At 51.5% G+C, this 15,905-nt stretch overlaps 5 protein-coding genes across 5 annotated transcripts; 2 read left to right on the top strand and 3 right to left on the bottom strand.

Annotated features, from left to right (window-relative positions):
- Positions 1 to 83: 83 nt before the first annotated feature.
- On the bottom strand, positions 84 to 2,492 carry M436DRAFT_37291 (cysteine proteinase; the record flags this gene model as incomplete). Its single annotated transcript, XM_013575150.1, has 4 exons — positions 84 to 2,118; positions 2,174 to 2,187; positions 2,251 to 2,387; positions 2,456 to 2,492. The coding sequence occupies 4 exons, from the start codon at positions 2,490 to 2,492 to the stop codon at positions 84 to 86; spliced, it is 2,223 nt and encodes a 740-aa protein (XP_013430604.1).
- A 1,089-nt stretch (positions 2,493 to 3,581) lies between these two features.
- On the bottom strand, positions 3,582 to 6,516 carry M436DRAFT_39077 (uncharacterized protein; the record flags this gene model as incomplete). Its single annotated transcript, XM_013575479.1, has 3 exons — positions 3,582 to 4,066; positions 4,208 to 4,889; positions 4,939 to 6,516. Coding segments are annotated over 3 exons (2,745 nt in total), but the record flags the coding sequence as incomplete, so codon positions are not given.
- A 2,238-nt stretch (positions 6,517 to 8,754) lies between these two features.
- Positions 8,755 to 10,000, top strand: M436DRAFT_38190 (uncharacterized protein; the record flags this gene model as incomplete). The annotated part of the gene is made up of 2 exons (XM_013575312.1): positions 8,755 to 8,793; positions 8,849 to 10,000. The coding sequence occupies 2 exons, from the start codon at positions 8,755 to 8,757 to the stop codon at positions 9,998 to 10,000; spliced, it is 1,191 nt and encodes a 396-aa protein (XP_013430766.1).
- Positions 10,001 to 10,204: 204 nt separating this feature from the next.
- Positions 10,205 to 12,125, bottom strand: M436DRAFT_38857 (putative major facilitator superfamily transporter; the record flags this gene model as incomplete). The annotated part of the gene is made up of 3 exons (XM_013575435.1): positions 10,205 to 10,737; positions 10,793 to 11,912; positions 11,970 to 12,125. 3 exons carry the CDS (start codon positions 12,123 to 12,125, stop codon positions 10,205 to 10,207), a joined length of 1,809 nt encoding a protein of 602 aa, XP_013430889.1.
- Positions 12,126 to 13,702: 1,577 nt separating this feature from the next.
- M436DRAFT_60655 (uncharacterized protein) lies at positions 13,703 to 15,595 on the top strand (the record flags this gene model as incomplete). Its single annotated transcript, XM_013575594.1, has 1 exon — positions 13,703 to 15,595. One exon carries the CDS (start codon positions 13,703 to 13,705, stop codon positions 15,593 to 15,595), a length of 1,893 nt encoding a protein of 630 aa, XP_013431048.1.
- Between the last annotated feature and the right edge of the window lie 310 nt (positions 15,596 to 15,905).

Consider the following 15,905-nt stretch of genomic DNA (forward strand, 5'->3'; position numbering starts at 1 on the left):
CCGGCGTGTCCTTCTTTTGTATATGTCCATGCATTACAGCAGCCTGCGCGGGCAGGGCCAATATGTGATATGTACACGAATCCTCAGAGCGCCGTCGACTTCTTCCTGCTCAGACTGAATCGGTTCTTCTTAATCTCCTTCTCTCCACCACCACCTGTGTTGGCTTCCTCTGGCTGCGTCGGCATCGGGCTGCCCGGTTCCTTGTTGCCTGATGTCCAGAACTTTGGCTTCTGTCGCAGACTCATCGAACTGTGTCTGAATCTGCTGAGCCCGGGTCGTTCTTTACCGTCGGCTGCCGCAGCTGCAGCTGCTCCTGCTACTCCAGGCGTCGTGGGTGGTGCTGCCATGTCAGGGGCTGGGTTCCCTTGGCGACTCGCCTCTTCGGCCGCTGTCTGCTTGCTAAGCTCGAGGACGGCCAGGTAGTCATCGTTGTGCTTCTTCCACGCATTTCTCGATGCCTCTGCAGCCTCTTTCCTCTTGATGTCTGCAAGCTTGCGAGCCTCCTTTTCTTGTGCCTTGCGCTCCTTCTCAGCTTGCTTTGCCGCCTTCTTGTCCAAGGATCCGAAACCATTACCGAGGAAAGGTGACGTTGACAAACTGCTAAAGGTTGATTTCTGTTGTGACAGAGCCGGGGCAGTAGAAGCGTGTGCGAGGTTCGCAAACGCACTGGGCTCTTCTTCGATCGGTGATTGCATAGTGTGGGTGTTGCGAAGGCCGTTGATCATCAAACCACCCTGAGTTTCCCTCGAGACTGAATCCCTGTTTGGCATATTAGCAGCAGCGGCAGCCTGTTTTGCCTCGGCCTCCTGTTCCCGTTGCATAGCTTCCAGAGTTGTCTCTTGGTAAAACAACACATAAGCACAGGCTAGTTGTCTGGCATCCTGCAGTCCTGGTTTTGGCTCACCACCAAAGAAGTTTCGTACGAAGCTCTTGTCAACAGGCTCGACCAGTTCGTCGTCAAACATAAGCCACCCACGGTCCTGAGTTTTGATTATAGAGACGTAGTGTCCATGGTAAGGTCCACCTCCAATGTGGACAACAACGGCGTAGAGTTCGTACAGTCGGTCCGGGTCTTCGGCGTCGTCGGTGGTATTAAATAATCGCAAATGATAGGGGTATACAACTCGATGAAAAAGCTTTTGTAGTCTCTGTAAGTCCTCGGTGTATTTGAAACGCTTCAAGTGAAGAGCGAGAATCTTTGGTAGGCGTTTGATCTTCATCCTCTTCTCAGCCTCTTGCAAGCCGCCACAATTATCGCAGTGGAATTTGTTCCGTTCGCACAACATCTCTTCTTCGGAAAACTTGCGCAGACAGGCCGTCACCGACGAGTGTGCCTCAAGATCGACGGAAAGATCCATGAAAGCCTCATCTCTTTGTGATGTGTTTTCGCAACTGAGGCAACGTGTTTCTGAAGTGAGGAGACCCTCGAACAGATCGTGCACCCAGCCGGCGCCACTCATACCAGCTGTATTATGTGCTTTTGCCATGGCAGACATGGCACCTGCCATGCTCGGTTCTGCGCTGCCGTCGCCGTTGAGACTACCGTTGATAGCCGGCAGCATCTTCGAGTACATCTCGACATTGTCGACAACCTGGTTCAACAGCAGATTCAAAAACTCGTGAGCATCCTGGTGCATGGCAGAACGGAACATCTCATTCTCCTTTCTCAAAATCTCGAGAAACTTGAGAGGACTGATGATTCCGGTACGCGACTGGTGACCTGTGATTGACTCGAATATATCCTTTAGCGAAGTGAACAGCGATTCCGACATTCCGTATGCGTTGGCGTTGCTTGTCTGCATTTCCAAGACAGGACCAGATTGCATAGCCTGCTTTTTTTTGAGATCTGGCGAGTCCTTTTCATCAGGCTTGGTTACCTGGGCTTCGGGAGTGTTTGGTAGAACGATAGGTCTCCTCGCAGGCGAGTTGGTTGTGAAGTTGTTGGTGGCAGGACTCAGGAGGTGGTTCCCAGGAGCGGGCAGGCCGTTCTGAAGGCTCATGCTGCGGTCTGGATCCAAATCGTTCTGCTCGGGCGAAGGAGGAAGCGGAGGGAAGTTGAGGACATTGTCGCGGAAAGTGGGCGAGTAGTATAGACATTGTATGATCGAGTTGGCATAACTGTGGCGCACAAGTTAGCAGGAAAACCTTTGGCAATTCTACGACAGGTGCGTACCATGTGCTTCCATACTGTTGGGCGAGTCGCAATTAGTTTGAGTTGATATCGTGTCGGAAGTAGAGCAGTTTACGTACATTCTCAAAACCAAAGAACTTGTCACTACCATCCGGCCGTACAGGACCAGCCAGATCGGCAATGTGCTTGTCTAGTAGGGTCGGTTGCGGAATGGTGGCATCTCTCTTTGGGGGCGCACTGCCTGCGGTCGGACTCGCTGGTGTCTTTGGTGGTTGCGATCGTCAGTCGGACGTGGCGCAAAAACATGATCCAGACAGACGACACTCACTGCGTTTCCTTTGAGCTTGCCGAAGAAAGACATTTCACAGTTCCACCAGCGATGCGTACATCAAACTCGGGGCAGGCGCGACCACTTTCCCGGTCCTCGGGCAAGCAATTGACCGATGTCTCGACGGCTGTCTTGGTTGAAGGATAGCGACGAAGACTGAGTGGAACTAGGTTGCCGTGATGCGACGGTGAATAGACGAAAGGATAGGGAGGGGAAGGCCAAATACGGACGTCGAGAGAAGGAGACTCGAGAGTTGCGCAGAGCGTGAGTTGAAGGCAACCTTGCAACGGCTAAGTGCTAGAACTCTACCCGAGAGGTTTCTGGGGACTCGATGGCGGGGAAAAAGGATTCGACCATTCCGAACACAATCGATTCAGTGGCTTGGACTACTCATACCTCCCTGCTCCATCCCGAGTCTCGCTTGCTCTGCACCAGCTGCTTCGACTGCTGTCTTCGAGTCTTGGGTTGCATTCACTTTAGGTCGACTTCCTGTCGTTACACGAGCCTTATCAGCGGGTCTCACCAGCCTTTCTGGGGGAGGATTCTGTTGCTTGACATCACCGAGTCCTGGCCGTGCCTCCGGGCTCGCTGACAGTCCCGATGGCGGTTCAATCGGTAATCAACACGTCCATGCGTGTGCCCCCAGTTTGTCGCTCCATCAAACCTTCCAAAAGCCGCAGCAAGTCGAGACGCTTCCATGCGCCATCGCTCGAGGGTCCGTGTTCTTGTCACAACGCATCAATTTGAAGAGGGTGCAGTGCTGAGCTTGAAGCATCCTTTGCCTCGATCCTTTCTCCGTCTACAGAGAGCGGATTATGAGTCTTGGACCTATCTGCGAGATATCAAGATGATCGGCTCGTATTGATTTGAGCGTAGGCTTCCCTACCCACCAAACATCTTTTTGACTTTGGCGATCCCACGCGGCCGTCACGCGTGCAGCCAAGAGCGATCCTTGCGCGAAAATAGCCGCCGGTTGGCGGTCATGCCCTTTGCAAATCATCACTTTGTTCCGCTGTCTCCGCCTAGAACAATGTTGATACACGACTATTCATACACGCTGACTAAAGACTTTCCACCACTCAAACACGCGCACGTCCGCCAGAGAGGCGTCCACTATGCATCTCAATCGCCATCCGACTCGTTGTAGTTAACGGCTTGCTTGCGTCGAGGAGGTGCCAAGGGAGCCACCTCGATACTGGTACCGCCTGTCCACTCGTTGCCGTTTGTAGGCGGGTGCTCTTGTTGATAGTCGAGCCTAATCCTTCGGGCATCTTGATCCCACTGCGCTGCATCCTGCTCATACTGTGCACGCGTCTCTTTTACCGCTTGCTGTGCCGCTTGCGTCTGCTCAATGTATGGTCGTTTGACCTCGTCACTCGACACTCGCCATTGTCGGCCCACCTCAGTGCGAATCTCTTCTCGTAGTGCCTTAGCTGTGCTGTCGCCACTCGCTTTTCGTTTCGCTTCGCTCAGTTCCTCCTTGCATCGAGCCCAGTAGTCGTTCGTGAACAAGAGGTACGGATTGACACTTGCACCAGGTCTGGAAGGCTTCAGAGGGCGAGGGCCAAGCTCAGAAAGAATTGCATCGATAATCGCGGCCTCGTATGCTTCATCTTCAACGGACTTGCTATTGGTCGACGATCTGTAGGGATTTGGTTGCACCGGGGGGGTTGGCATCACCGCAGGGAGAGCTTGAACGGTCTCGACTACCTTCTTGGGTCTGCCTGGTGGCCTGCCTGGTGGTCTACCCGGAGGTCTACCTGGAGGTCTGCCTACACGTTTTGGTGCTGCAGAAGGTGTGTCTGCGAAGCCATCTCTCATCGGTGACTCTGTGCTGGCCATTTCGGATGCGTCTTCGAGGAAAGCAACTGGAAGAGTCTGCCGAGGCAATACCAAAGGCTCTGGAACTGCCATTTGGCCAACCATCGTGTCAATGACATCGGCTGCCGCTCTGAGTCCCGACAGATATGCGCCATGCACGGTAGCAGGATGAGTTCCGCAAGTAGCTTCTCCAGCGAAGTGAAGGTTACCTACGGGTGCCGCCATGATATCGTAGTCCAGAGGACTGGTAGCAGGTCCAACGAACGAGTATGTACCTCTCGCGAAAGGATCCTTCTTCCATCTTGTGACGATGACTTCGACGGGCGTGGGAACATTTTCGGCTCCGAACGTGCACCTCAGCTTCTCCAGAGCTTCTTGAAGTAATATATCATTGTCTGTGACTTCCACCTCGTGAGCTGCTCGACCGGACATGAGTGCACTGAGTACTGGTCGACCGCTGTTCTTTTCGCAATTCCACATCATGTAGAAACGGCCGCGGCGGGCGGCATAGTCATCAGGATTCAGGCTGTCTTTGTTCTCGGCATCATTAAGGAAACCAAACATATCGTATTGGCTGTCCCAGAATGCGTGTGGGAAGACCATGACCACCTAGAAGAGTTAGTTGTAGGTTCTGATGCGACAAGAGATATGGAATTACCTTGTTGAGCAGTCCGAAACCCATACGATCGATGGCTTCCTTCTTCCAATCTGGCAGAGCGGGCTCGAAGGCGATAGTTCCGGCTTTCAGTACACCGAGCGGAGAGGTCAGAATGACTTGGTCGGCTGTGAAGACTTCTCCACTAGAGCACAGCACTGTTGCTGAGCTGTCTGCATCGTCATCGCTAGCATTATAGATAATCCTTTCCACAACTGACTCAAAGCGCACGTCGAGAGGATAAGGTAGCATCATTAAACCACGAGGCACCTGGATGTACCCACCTACCACTTCAGAATGTCGACCCTCAAACTCGTTGCCGCTATCCTGGTCATGACCTCCTAAGCTGAGAGTGGAAACAGTGGCAGCGTTCGCATACTCAAGATCAGCGTAGTGCCAATTGAGCAGACGCATGTCTTGAGGTGTTAGTTCAACCAGCTCTTGATACTGACGAATGGCTTCGTCCATAGTTGCTCCTAACGTGGGTTTGTCGGACTCTGTTGCTATTGCGTCGAGGGCTAGAGAATGTCTCTTTGTGATGCCAGGTCGTAATTGCCAGCCGGCCGACCGTACGGCTTGTGCTGCTGTCCGACTTGAGCTATTGCCGGCGACTACCTGGGTCCTTCCCTGGAGCTTAGCGAAGCCGGGAGGTACAGCTTGCCTTTCTTGATTTAGTGTAGGAGCATTGCTTCTTTCCGTCTTTATTTCCACAGGATCTTGACACACGTCAACGTAGTCCGGAAGTCCTTCTAGGGTCTCGACAGGCGTCGGTTTCACGCGAAAGTCGCTGGCTCGCTCCAACAGGTCGTTGTGTATTTTGTTGACCATCATGTCGCGTTCGTGGTTGACTGCGCGTCCATCAGAGTCGTACATTGTAATCTCATCCCACATGAGGTGATAGCGAAGGGCGAGCTGGCCACGAACGATCGCGTTCAAGGGATTTCCATGGTTGAAGCCTGTGATAATTTGAGCGCCCATTTCGGCAGTGTTTCGCAGGCCGTTCGGTAGGCTATCCGGCACCTGCTCCCGGAGAGGATGTGAGTAGACACGACCACCGACTCTGTTTCTGCCCTCCAGCACAACAACCTTGGGGGGCAGTTCGCCAACATCGGTCCAATGATCACCGAGCTGGGCAAATAAGCCTTCGAGTTGTCTGGCACAACTGAGGCCCGCCATACCAGCACCTACAACGACTACCGTCCTTTGTCTAGGTGTTGTTTTTCGCTTGGGACTAAGGACTCCTGCATGAGGAACCTCAACACAGCCAAAATTGATGTAGCCGTTTCTGACCAACCACCGATACGACGTATGTGCCAAGTCGAAGAAGCGAGCATCTTTTGCGCATCCAGCTGCTTCCTCTTTCGAGACGCTGACTAAGGGATTTCGGACCCAGAGACGAAGAATGCCATTGCGGATATTCAGATATGTAGTGACTTGAGCTTGTGTGATGTGGTCTCGTAAAAGTCTGTACTCCCCTGGATGGAGAGCATACGGATTGAGGCGCGACGAATGAGCTGCCGAGATGGATTGTCTTCCGTATTCTTCCCAGGACATATTGATGGGGATGGACGATCTCGGACGAGCGTGAGTCGTCAGTCTGGTGGCTTTGGAAAATCTCTTCGTCTTTGGTGTGGGAGCCTTGGGCGCCGACTGTATGCGATCATCTCTCAAAGAAGAGGTGGTCTCTGGGATCAGGTGAGGTGCGACTTGAATGTTCGATAATAGTGATGAACGGCTGCTGGATATGGCGGTATCTGAGGGGCGAGCATACTCGGGAGATAAAGCCTGTCTCTTTATCGCTCTATCACCATCAGATACCTGGCTGTCAGGATAGCTATGGGTCTCTTGGAATGATCGTTTGTTAATCGAAGGAACGGAAGTGACTGATGATAGGCCTGTTTCATCGGCATCGAATGAGCCATAGCGCAGAATACCATTAACATCGACCTTGGACAGAATTGCTCCTTGAGCATCGGGAAGAGAACTCAACGGCTCGCTTTCGACAGAAGACAGGCTGGAGGCCGAATCTTCGGGACTTTCGAGAGTGGTATATTGGCCTGATGGCCTTGGTCGTACTTGTTCTTGCACAGCCGGTGCAGCGTTCGGAGCCATCTTCTTATTCGAGATAGTGTCCACTATCCCTGTCATCTCAGCCGAGGGATTGTCTGAATTGCCCAAGGCAGTATTGGTATTGCTGGATGGATCCATGATCGCAATATCAGGATATGGAGGCAAAAGCAGGGCGGGCGATATGGTGGTGCATGGCTTCTCGATCCGGGTTTAGAGCATGCTCAATCCGAAGGTTGTGAGGAAAAGAGAGAAGATGCTTTGTAAGTAGTAGCGATAGATTCCAAGATGGGGCAGACGTATGGGCTGTATCGAGATGGCGATATGTCTGTCTGGTCATGGGCCTTGAAGCCGGTGTGCCCTCGGCAGCGCTTTTTCCGCGTCAACTTTGCTTCGACCTCACCTCAACTCTTCGTCTCCCATACTTCCTGCACCACGCATCAAACATGTCTTTTGGCTAGCAACGCTGTAAAGTAGGCTAGCTGACCAGAGTGAAGAATGAGGCAGTCAGATTTATGCATGACAAAATCATGTCGTCGCATCGGTGACGATCGACCCGCCGCTGCGCGAACGTCAACCTCAGATCCGCTGCACTGCCTACCTACCTTGTATGCACCACAAGCAGGCGCGCGCTCACAACTATCGCCAGCATATCGCTCCGAATATTTGTAAAACGATCGGGCTCGTCGTTCAATATCAAATACTCGATATACACATATCTCGAAGCCACACGACTCGGAGCACTATCCTCGCACCACTTCGAAGATTCGCGAATTCGAGAGTGCAATTCAAAGCTCGCTGGTGGGATTCAACATCCCACTCTGAAATCTCCATGTTTTCTTCACAGCTGTTTTCTTGATATTGAACCACTTTGCTGATTTGCCGCCTCAGACGTCTCGTGAATTATAGTACATCGACCGATATCTATACAGACCGCCTCCAACCACGACAAGAACATGCCAGTCGGTCACGGACACATCGTTCCTTGGTCGGCAACCATGACGAACATATACACACATACGTTTCTGATGCCACGAGCGTGTAAGGAAGATAGACACGACAGCACCACATTCTGCTCTCGAATATGAATGCAGAATCTTGTAATACATGTCGAAACGGAGGCGTTTACGAAACCGGAAAGATCAGAAAAAAGAGCCCGCAAAACATGGTCGAGCGAGCTACTGATTTGTGGCCATATGTGTTGGGCCAACAGACACACTTTAGAAGAGACGGTCGCTACGAGTGTGAAGACTCGAGCGCACCACGACCTCGATCTCAGACATGCATAAGGGTCCGCCTGAGACAGACGAGGCTTTTCGAGAATAAAACGAGGTCCACACTTGATCGTATTCAACTTAGGGCTCAATCAACAGTGTTATGTTCGGTCCCAAGATTGTGCATACCCATAGCTAGAATTGACGTGCGTCATGTTGGAAAGATTTGAACACTATGTGCTCCAAGTTGTTGTCAACCATCACGACTCGGCGCGCCAGCGACAGAGGCACACGAAGTACTGGAGGCCAATCGAAATGTTGCTGCGAGTATGACATTTGACAAAGACCCATAGCAATCAACACATGTCATCACGTGATTGTAGTGCAGACTGGCGGTGTTGCAACACCATGAAGTCGCAATCAACTGACCCTCGAAATTGATCGACGCTTGATTCGTTTGGCCGTAGACGCCATCTCGACAACATCTGCTGGCAGATTGTCTACTATAGATATCACAACCCTTGACTCACGTTCCAACATGGCGCAAGTGCGCAAATATGCCGCGCTCCCCGATCTGGTAAACAAAACATCTGACAGTAGCTGGAGAAGCACACAGCTAACAGCCAGTCCAGGATGAATCGCCAGACACATACGAGACACCAGACCTCACCGACGACGCATCGACATTACCGACAAGCACAGCATGGTCAGATACATCCGACACAGACGCCAATCCCAGCATCAGCCGAAGTAAACTACAACCCGACGACGCGCGGTCCCAATTTCAGTCTTCACGCGTCGATGCACGAGACACGGACTTCTCAGACCGTGTGAGCAGCAAGAGAAGAGCCTATGTTGTGAGCAACAGGGAACAGAATCAAGACGGGGAGGACTACGACAGCGAGGATGAGAATGAGAGTTTGCAGAGGAAGCTGGCAAGATTGAACAGGGAAATGCTCGAGGTGCAGAATGAATTGGACAAGAGGAAGAGCGAAGCGAACGGCATTCAGGCACAACCAGGGGATGAGGATATGGCTGCTCAAGTGGCTCGGTTGAGCACAGCATTGGACGGTATGCGCCACTCGCAATCTGCACAAGCTCGTCTGAGCAAACAGCTGCCAACCTCGTCTTTGACGCCTGCAAAGGCAGATGCCATCTCAGTGCCAGACTCAACCCGGGCGGAGGCAGCCACCAAAGACACCATCGACTCCCAAGCCCTGAACAAAGTCGCCGATTTCGATGCTCGTCTCGCCATCCTCGAACGCCAACTCGGCATCACCTCCCTCGACACTCCCCAGACCTCGACCACAGACTCAAACTTCACACCCATCCTACCCACCCTCTCGCTCCTAGACCGCCAACTCGCCCTCCTCACCTCATCTCCCTCTGCATCTCACATTGACACCCTGGCTCAAAGGCTCCAACAACCTACTTCCTCCGAAACAACACAATCAGAGCACACTTCTCCAGAAGACATGGCAAAACTACGCGCTCTGTACGCCTTGCTACCAACTCTGACGTCTCTGAGCCCCACACTACCTCCCTTGCTCACTCGGCTACGGTCTCTACGAACTTTACACGCCAATGCAGTGACCGCGAGTCAAACACTCGACGAGGTGGAACAAAAACAAGACGAAGCAGACAAGGAGATCCGCGAATGGCGGGATGGCCTCAAGAAAGTAGAGGAGGCTGTTGCTAGGGCAGAGACTGGCATGCTCCAAAACAGCGCTGCAGTCGAGACTTGGGTCAAGGAGTTAGAGGAGAGAGTCAAAAAACTCAGCTAGAACGTCAAAACACAACATGATGAACATGACATTGAACAAGGTACTAAAGCGGAAAGAATGATTAATTAAGTAGGATATCTAAAGTCAAGAGAACATGCCAACTCTAGGCTAAACAAAGACATGCTACTTTTGCTCGCTATGCCAATCGCATTGGTATCAAGGTATGCGCCGTGGAAATGCAAAAAGAAACCCGGTTCCCGTTCCTCAGTGGTTTTGTGCGTCGCCCATCTCAATATCGTGGGACTTTCTTTCCCGGGCAGCCTGCTTTGCATTCTTCTTGTCTGCATCCTCTTGCGCTTGTGCCGCAGCATTCGCCCGCTGAACGTCAAGTCCAGTCTTTGTCTCCGTATGCTTCTTGCTGAGCTCCTTCTTCTTGATGAACAAGCTCACAATCAGACCCAGCGCAGCAAAGCACACATACATGATCCACATAGGATGCAAGCTCTGAGCGAATGCGTTTTGCGCAATCTGCTTTTGTGCTCGGGGAAGGCTGTCGATGAGCTCGGTGTTGGCGCCAGCACCGCCTCCTGTCAGTTTTCCTGCGACTTCTGGACCGAGTGCTGCTACAAGGCGGGCGGTCTTTGTGTTCATCTGGTTTTGGTATACGACTTGGCCGATGACGACGGAGATGGAGGTGAAGATTTGGCGGACGAATCCGAAAGTTGCGGTTGCTGTGGCGATGTCTCTGGGCTGGACATTGGTTTGAAGGGCGATCAGAGGGGCTTGGAAGTTAGGACCTGGATACAGTATTAGATCTTGACAACAGCAAAAAATATAAGAGGGTGTAATTACCGATTCCGATTCCTGCAATGATCTGGAAGATGATCAATTTAGCCCAACTACTGTTGGCTTGGAAGTCGACAAAAAGCCCGAAGCCCAAGACGAGGAAGACCATGCCAAACCAGATTGCTGGCAAGTATTGGCCTGTCTTGCGGATGTAGATACCAGTGGCCATCGAGGCGAAGGACAGAGACAGAGCCTGTGGAAGAATATAGACACCAGACAAGAGAGGTGTTGCGCCACGAGCGGCCTGGAAGTACAGAGGCAGATAGTAGGAAGCCGAGATGAAGACCATACCGTGGATGGCGCATACACCAAGGACGGCGATGTTGCTCCGGTTCTGAAAGATACGCAGAGGCATGACTGGTGATTTGGCAAACTTCCACTCGTTGATGAAGAACAAGACCATGGTAAACACGCCCATGATGATGAGACAAAGAACAGTGGCCGAGTCCCAAGGGTAAGTTACACCACCATATTCAAGCCCGAACAGGAACATGAGGACACCACCGATGACAAGCAAGGCTCCAATCCAGTCAATCGCTTTGAGTCCCTCCAAGAGAGGGGTCCTTGGTGTCTTCAAGTCGAGGAAGAAGAAGATGATGACAAGCGCCGCTCCATCGAGGGGCAGGTTGATGTAGAAACACCATCTCCATGAGACCTTCTCGGTGAAGACACCGCCGATGACTGGTCCGATGGCCGAAGCCAATGCCCAAACACCTCCAATGATACCAAAGTAGGCGCCTCTTCTTCTCAGACTGAACAGGTCGCTAATGCAGATGTTGACGAGAGTGACCAGACCACCGCCACCCACACCTTGAATGGCACGTGCAGCGATGAGCATACCAATGCTGTTGGAGAGAGCGGCAATCAGAGAACCGATGAGGAACATCAAGTTTGCGACGATCAAGATGGGTTTGCGTCCAAAGATGTCGGAGATCTTGCCCCATAACGGTACACTGGAGGCATTTCCTAGCAGGTATGCGGAACCAATCCAAGTGTATCCAGCAGCCGAGTGGAAATACTCTGAAATGGTTGGAAGTGCGGTTGTGATAATTGTAACGTCGAGGGCAGCGAGGAAGACGGCCATGCCCAGAGCAGTCATGATCAGAGCAATCTTGCCCTTTGATCGCTCTTCCAGAGGTGTCGAGTCCTTGCGCTCCAACTGGGGTCTTTCCTGAGCTGGCACGTCATCATGTTTGGTAGAAGCTGAGGATGTGCTGTTGTTCTCGATATCTTCCATAAGTTGATTTGCAGGTACGGCATTCGTAGTCGCGGCTCCAGGACCAGCCTCTGCGGAGGCTTCTTCTCGTGCAACCTCTGTTTGTCGCCCTGTGACATTCATGTTGGCGCAGATATGGGGTTGTATGTCGAAGGACAACTTGTGATCCTAGATGTCAAGGCGGAGACAGAGATTGACGGCATGACTCTTTGCTTTTGTGCTGCAGACGATTGCGAAAATGAACGCCTCCTCTACCGGCAACTCGGCCAAACATTCTAAAATCCGTCTCCGTCTCGCTATCTCGGCCGACATCTCCGACCAATCTCCTTTCTGGCGAACAGACTGTCCACCGTACGGTACACCCCTGATATTGGAGCAGTTCAGATGATTTCACGCCGAGTCATCGTCCTGTATGGACATAAAAAGCATCGATACTTAAAACTTTCGTCATTGAGCATCGGTATCACCACATCTGTCACCTCACTTGGCAACAGATCTCTCCACACCTTGGCGAGGTTTGTTTGTCTTTCGTGGAACGTGGGGTTTGCTCTTCTAGAAAAACGACATCCATGACATCGCTCCATGATCGAAGAAGCCTCGTACATCTGTCAGCCTCTATGTCTTCTACCGGACTAACATTGCACCACTTGCCCGATGATCGAGTGGCTTCACAGTCTCTTGAATGACAGACTATATCTTAGACTGGTCATCAGAGCTTCTGCACTCACTGCTGAAGTCAAGCAATCAAAATGCATGTAATCAGGAATCAAGCCTCACATCTTCTACCTACCACCGTTGCCCAACGTGGTATCCAGATTTGAGCACAAAGCGAACAGCAAGTATGTCAGAAAGTTACAGCAGCCATGTCTCTTGTTTCTGTCTTATCACGCTGGTATCTCATCAAAATCATCACTATTCTGTGCAGCAAGACAGAACTCTTGCCTGACTTCGGTATATCTAAAGTCTCGAATATGCCTCAGAGATATCTATGGGCTCTTGTCTGCAATGAGCAGATGCCGTCTCTAGGGGTCAGTGTTGCAGAAACTCCAGTGTGATTTTCCTGAAGTAGAACTCAAGCTCGGTACGTATGATGCGCCTCAAAGAAACGATTCTCTGAACGTTCGAGATCATTGAGCCTTCCACTCGGACGACGCAAATCACAGAGACATGTGACCAATTGTGCGCTTGGTTCGGGAAGGAGCAAAACATTCATGCTGAACTTGGGCTACGAAGAAAGTTCCGGCATTGTTTACCAGACAGTCTCTCTTTGCACGCGCACACAACCTCTTCACGCGATCCGCATCTTGTCCTTGATCAACACACGCACACTCGCTTTCCTACTCGACTCAGAATCCCATTCTAGTCGGCTTGCGCCTTCTCGTCAGCCATTTGTCTTCAACTGCCACGCGTGCGCACTCGTTCTTCTACCCAACTCAGACAATCGCTTTGTTTGACACGCACCTTGCCGTCACTTTTCCCTTCACTCATCTCACGCATTGTATCCAGCCGATCTGCACTTTATTCGCCGGTTGAGCGGTGTTTTCACGTCGCTCTTTCCATCATTCTCTCCGTCGCTTTCTCCGTCGCTTTCTTTGTCATTGCTCGCGCACTCCCTCTCCAGACAACACGCTCTTTTTCTTCCGAGCCTCATCCACTACCGAATGTTTACCATTCTAATCTCTTACGCATAGTTCGACAGCATGTGTTACCATCGATACACCTTGCATCCATGTGGCCACTCGAGTCGATCCATCGGAAAATGCTCGGTCGACACTCTGGCTCATCAAGTACCATTCTGTTGTAACTACCATATCGTCAAGGATCGAGTACCCTCACCATGTGGCGGTAACTATTGCAAAGAGGACAAGGATACAGCTCATTGGGCTGAGAACGGACAAGACTTGCTGACAGCATGCGATGATGATCTCGCCATGTTCAAGAACCGCCTGGTGGATCTCTACCCCAAACTTGAAGCATTCGATAAGTACAGAAAAGCCTTTGGTGCTTTGCAACCCATCGACATGGACAGAGCTCGAATGATGCACGAAGACTATGTCGAATTGCGTGAGACTTATGCGAAACTTCGGAGCAGACGTCAGCTCATCTTGGATGGTATCAAGAAGGCCAAAGCAAAGCAACAGGCTGTCCTTGCCGAGAACATGCACAGAGTACAGCAATATGTCAACGCCCAGAGACTGCGGTCCGCTCAGCCTGCTTCGCCGCAACGCATAGCTCGGGTCCATCAAGCGTCGACAACGGGGTCGATGAAGCGAACAAGCTCGGGTATGTTCAGAACTGGAGATGCTTTCGCAACACCTTCACAGCCTGCCAATGGACAAGTACTACGATCTGTTCAGCCTTATTCACCACAAAGCATGGCCCGGTTCAATCAAACGTCGCTGAAAGGGTTGATCAAGCGAACAAGCTCGGGCATATGGGAAACTGGAGACACTTCTGAAACTCCTTCACGACCTGCTGTCAATCCCGTATCTCCCGTCAAGCTCAAGCGGAAGCGATCAAGTCTGTCGGGCACACCTGCATACAGTCCTCCTACCCTGGCCTCACCCTTTTCGGTCACAGATCGCAAGACAAGTGTTGATCTCATCCCTTCGCCACCAAAGAAGAGACGTGGAAGACCTTCAAAGGTTAAAGTGGAAGAAACTACATCTCAACCTCGCACTACCATTCATATCATCAACGATGACTCGCTCATGGCCGATGATCAAGGTTTGGTGCTTGAACGCCGGACAAGCAAACGCAGCAAGAAGGAACCGCCTGCTCAGGCTCTTGCATCAGCGGGAGTCCGCCGTAGCGGACGTGCCAAGCAACGAGTTAGCTATGCCGAATCCCCTTCTTCGTCTCCAGAACGACCAGATCTACGAGAACCTGACGTGGAACCGACAAACATCAACCAGCCCACAAGATCAACAAGATTTACCAGGACCACAGACAGCAAGAAGGCATCACAGGAGGATGAACTGTATGCTACGGACGACGAGGACAGACATGATGATGGCGAATGGCAGGGTGACGATGGTAAAGAAGACAACATGGACGACGTTATGCCTACTCCCATGGACAATGCACGCCCGAAGACAGATCGCATTGCGGCATCTCCTCCCATCAACGCACCTACTTTCCAACGTCAGGCAACAATGGATGATTGCAACACTGTCAATCAGGGTCCTCATCACTACGAGGAATTGGCACTCCCAGACGTATACGGCCGTCAAGAAGTCTCAGGCAACAAATCAAGTTACATGGGCACCACGACAACCCAATTCACCAACCCAGGGGACACTTATAGTATGCCATCGACACCTACCAACAACATGGCCACCGGTAGCATGTCAAGACTGTTGGGTCAATCCAATCCGATGGCAGATGGAGTGGTCTTCAACTCCAAGGAGTATCAAGGCCCGGAACTGGGGCCTCGAGAAATGTCACCTTTGACTCGATCGGACTGGATGAACGGACTGACTAGACCAGCCATGGCATTGTCATTGGACGACATTCAAGATCCCAACACGTACAATTTTGACGTCAATGCTATGAGCAAAGCCGTTGCCGACTTTGATGCTCAGCAAGGCTAGAACGTTTGTTTCGTGTAGGAAGGAAGCAGTTGAAGCTAGATGGAACGAAAGGAGGCGAACGAAAATGGATCAGTGTGAATTTGAGAAGGAAGGCTCCATGAGACTGTTCATGGAAGCTATGAAGACATGAAGGGAACCCAGCAAAAGGTTTTATGCATATCCAGTGGCGTAAAAGTAGTGATATCCGGCTTACTTTCAGTATTCGACTAAGTATATAGCCACACCAAGAACCTTGATAACCGACCTGTCGTCCACCAGCTGCGTTCATGTTTTGACAAGGAAAAAACTGATAATATCAGGGTTACCCTGT

This window comes from Aureobasidium namibiae (assembly GCF_000721765.1).
Source record: "Aureobasidium namibiae CBS 147.97 unplaced genomic scaffold scaffold_2, whole genome shotgun sequence".
NCBI lineage: Eukaryota > Fungi > Ascomycota > Dothideomycetes > Dothideales > Saccotheciaceae > Aureobasidium > Aureobasidium namibiae.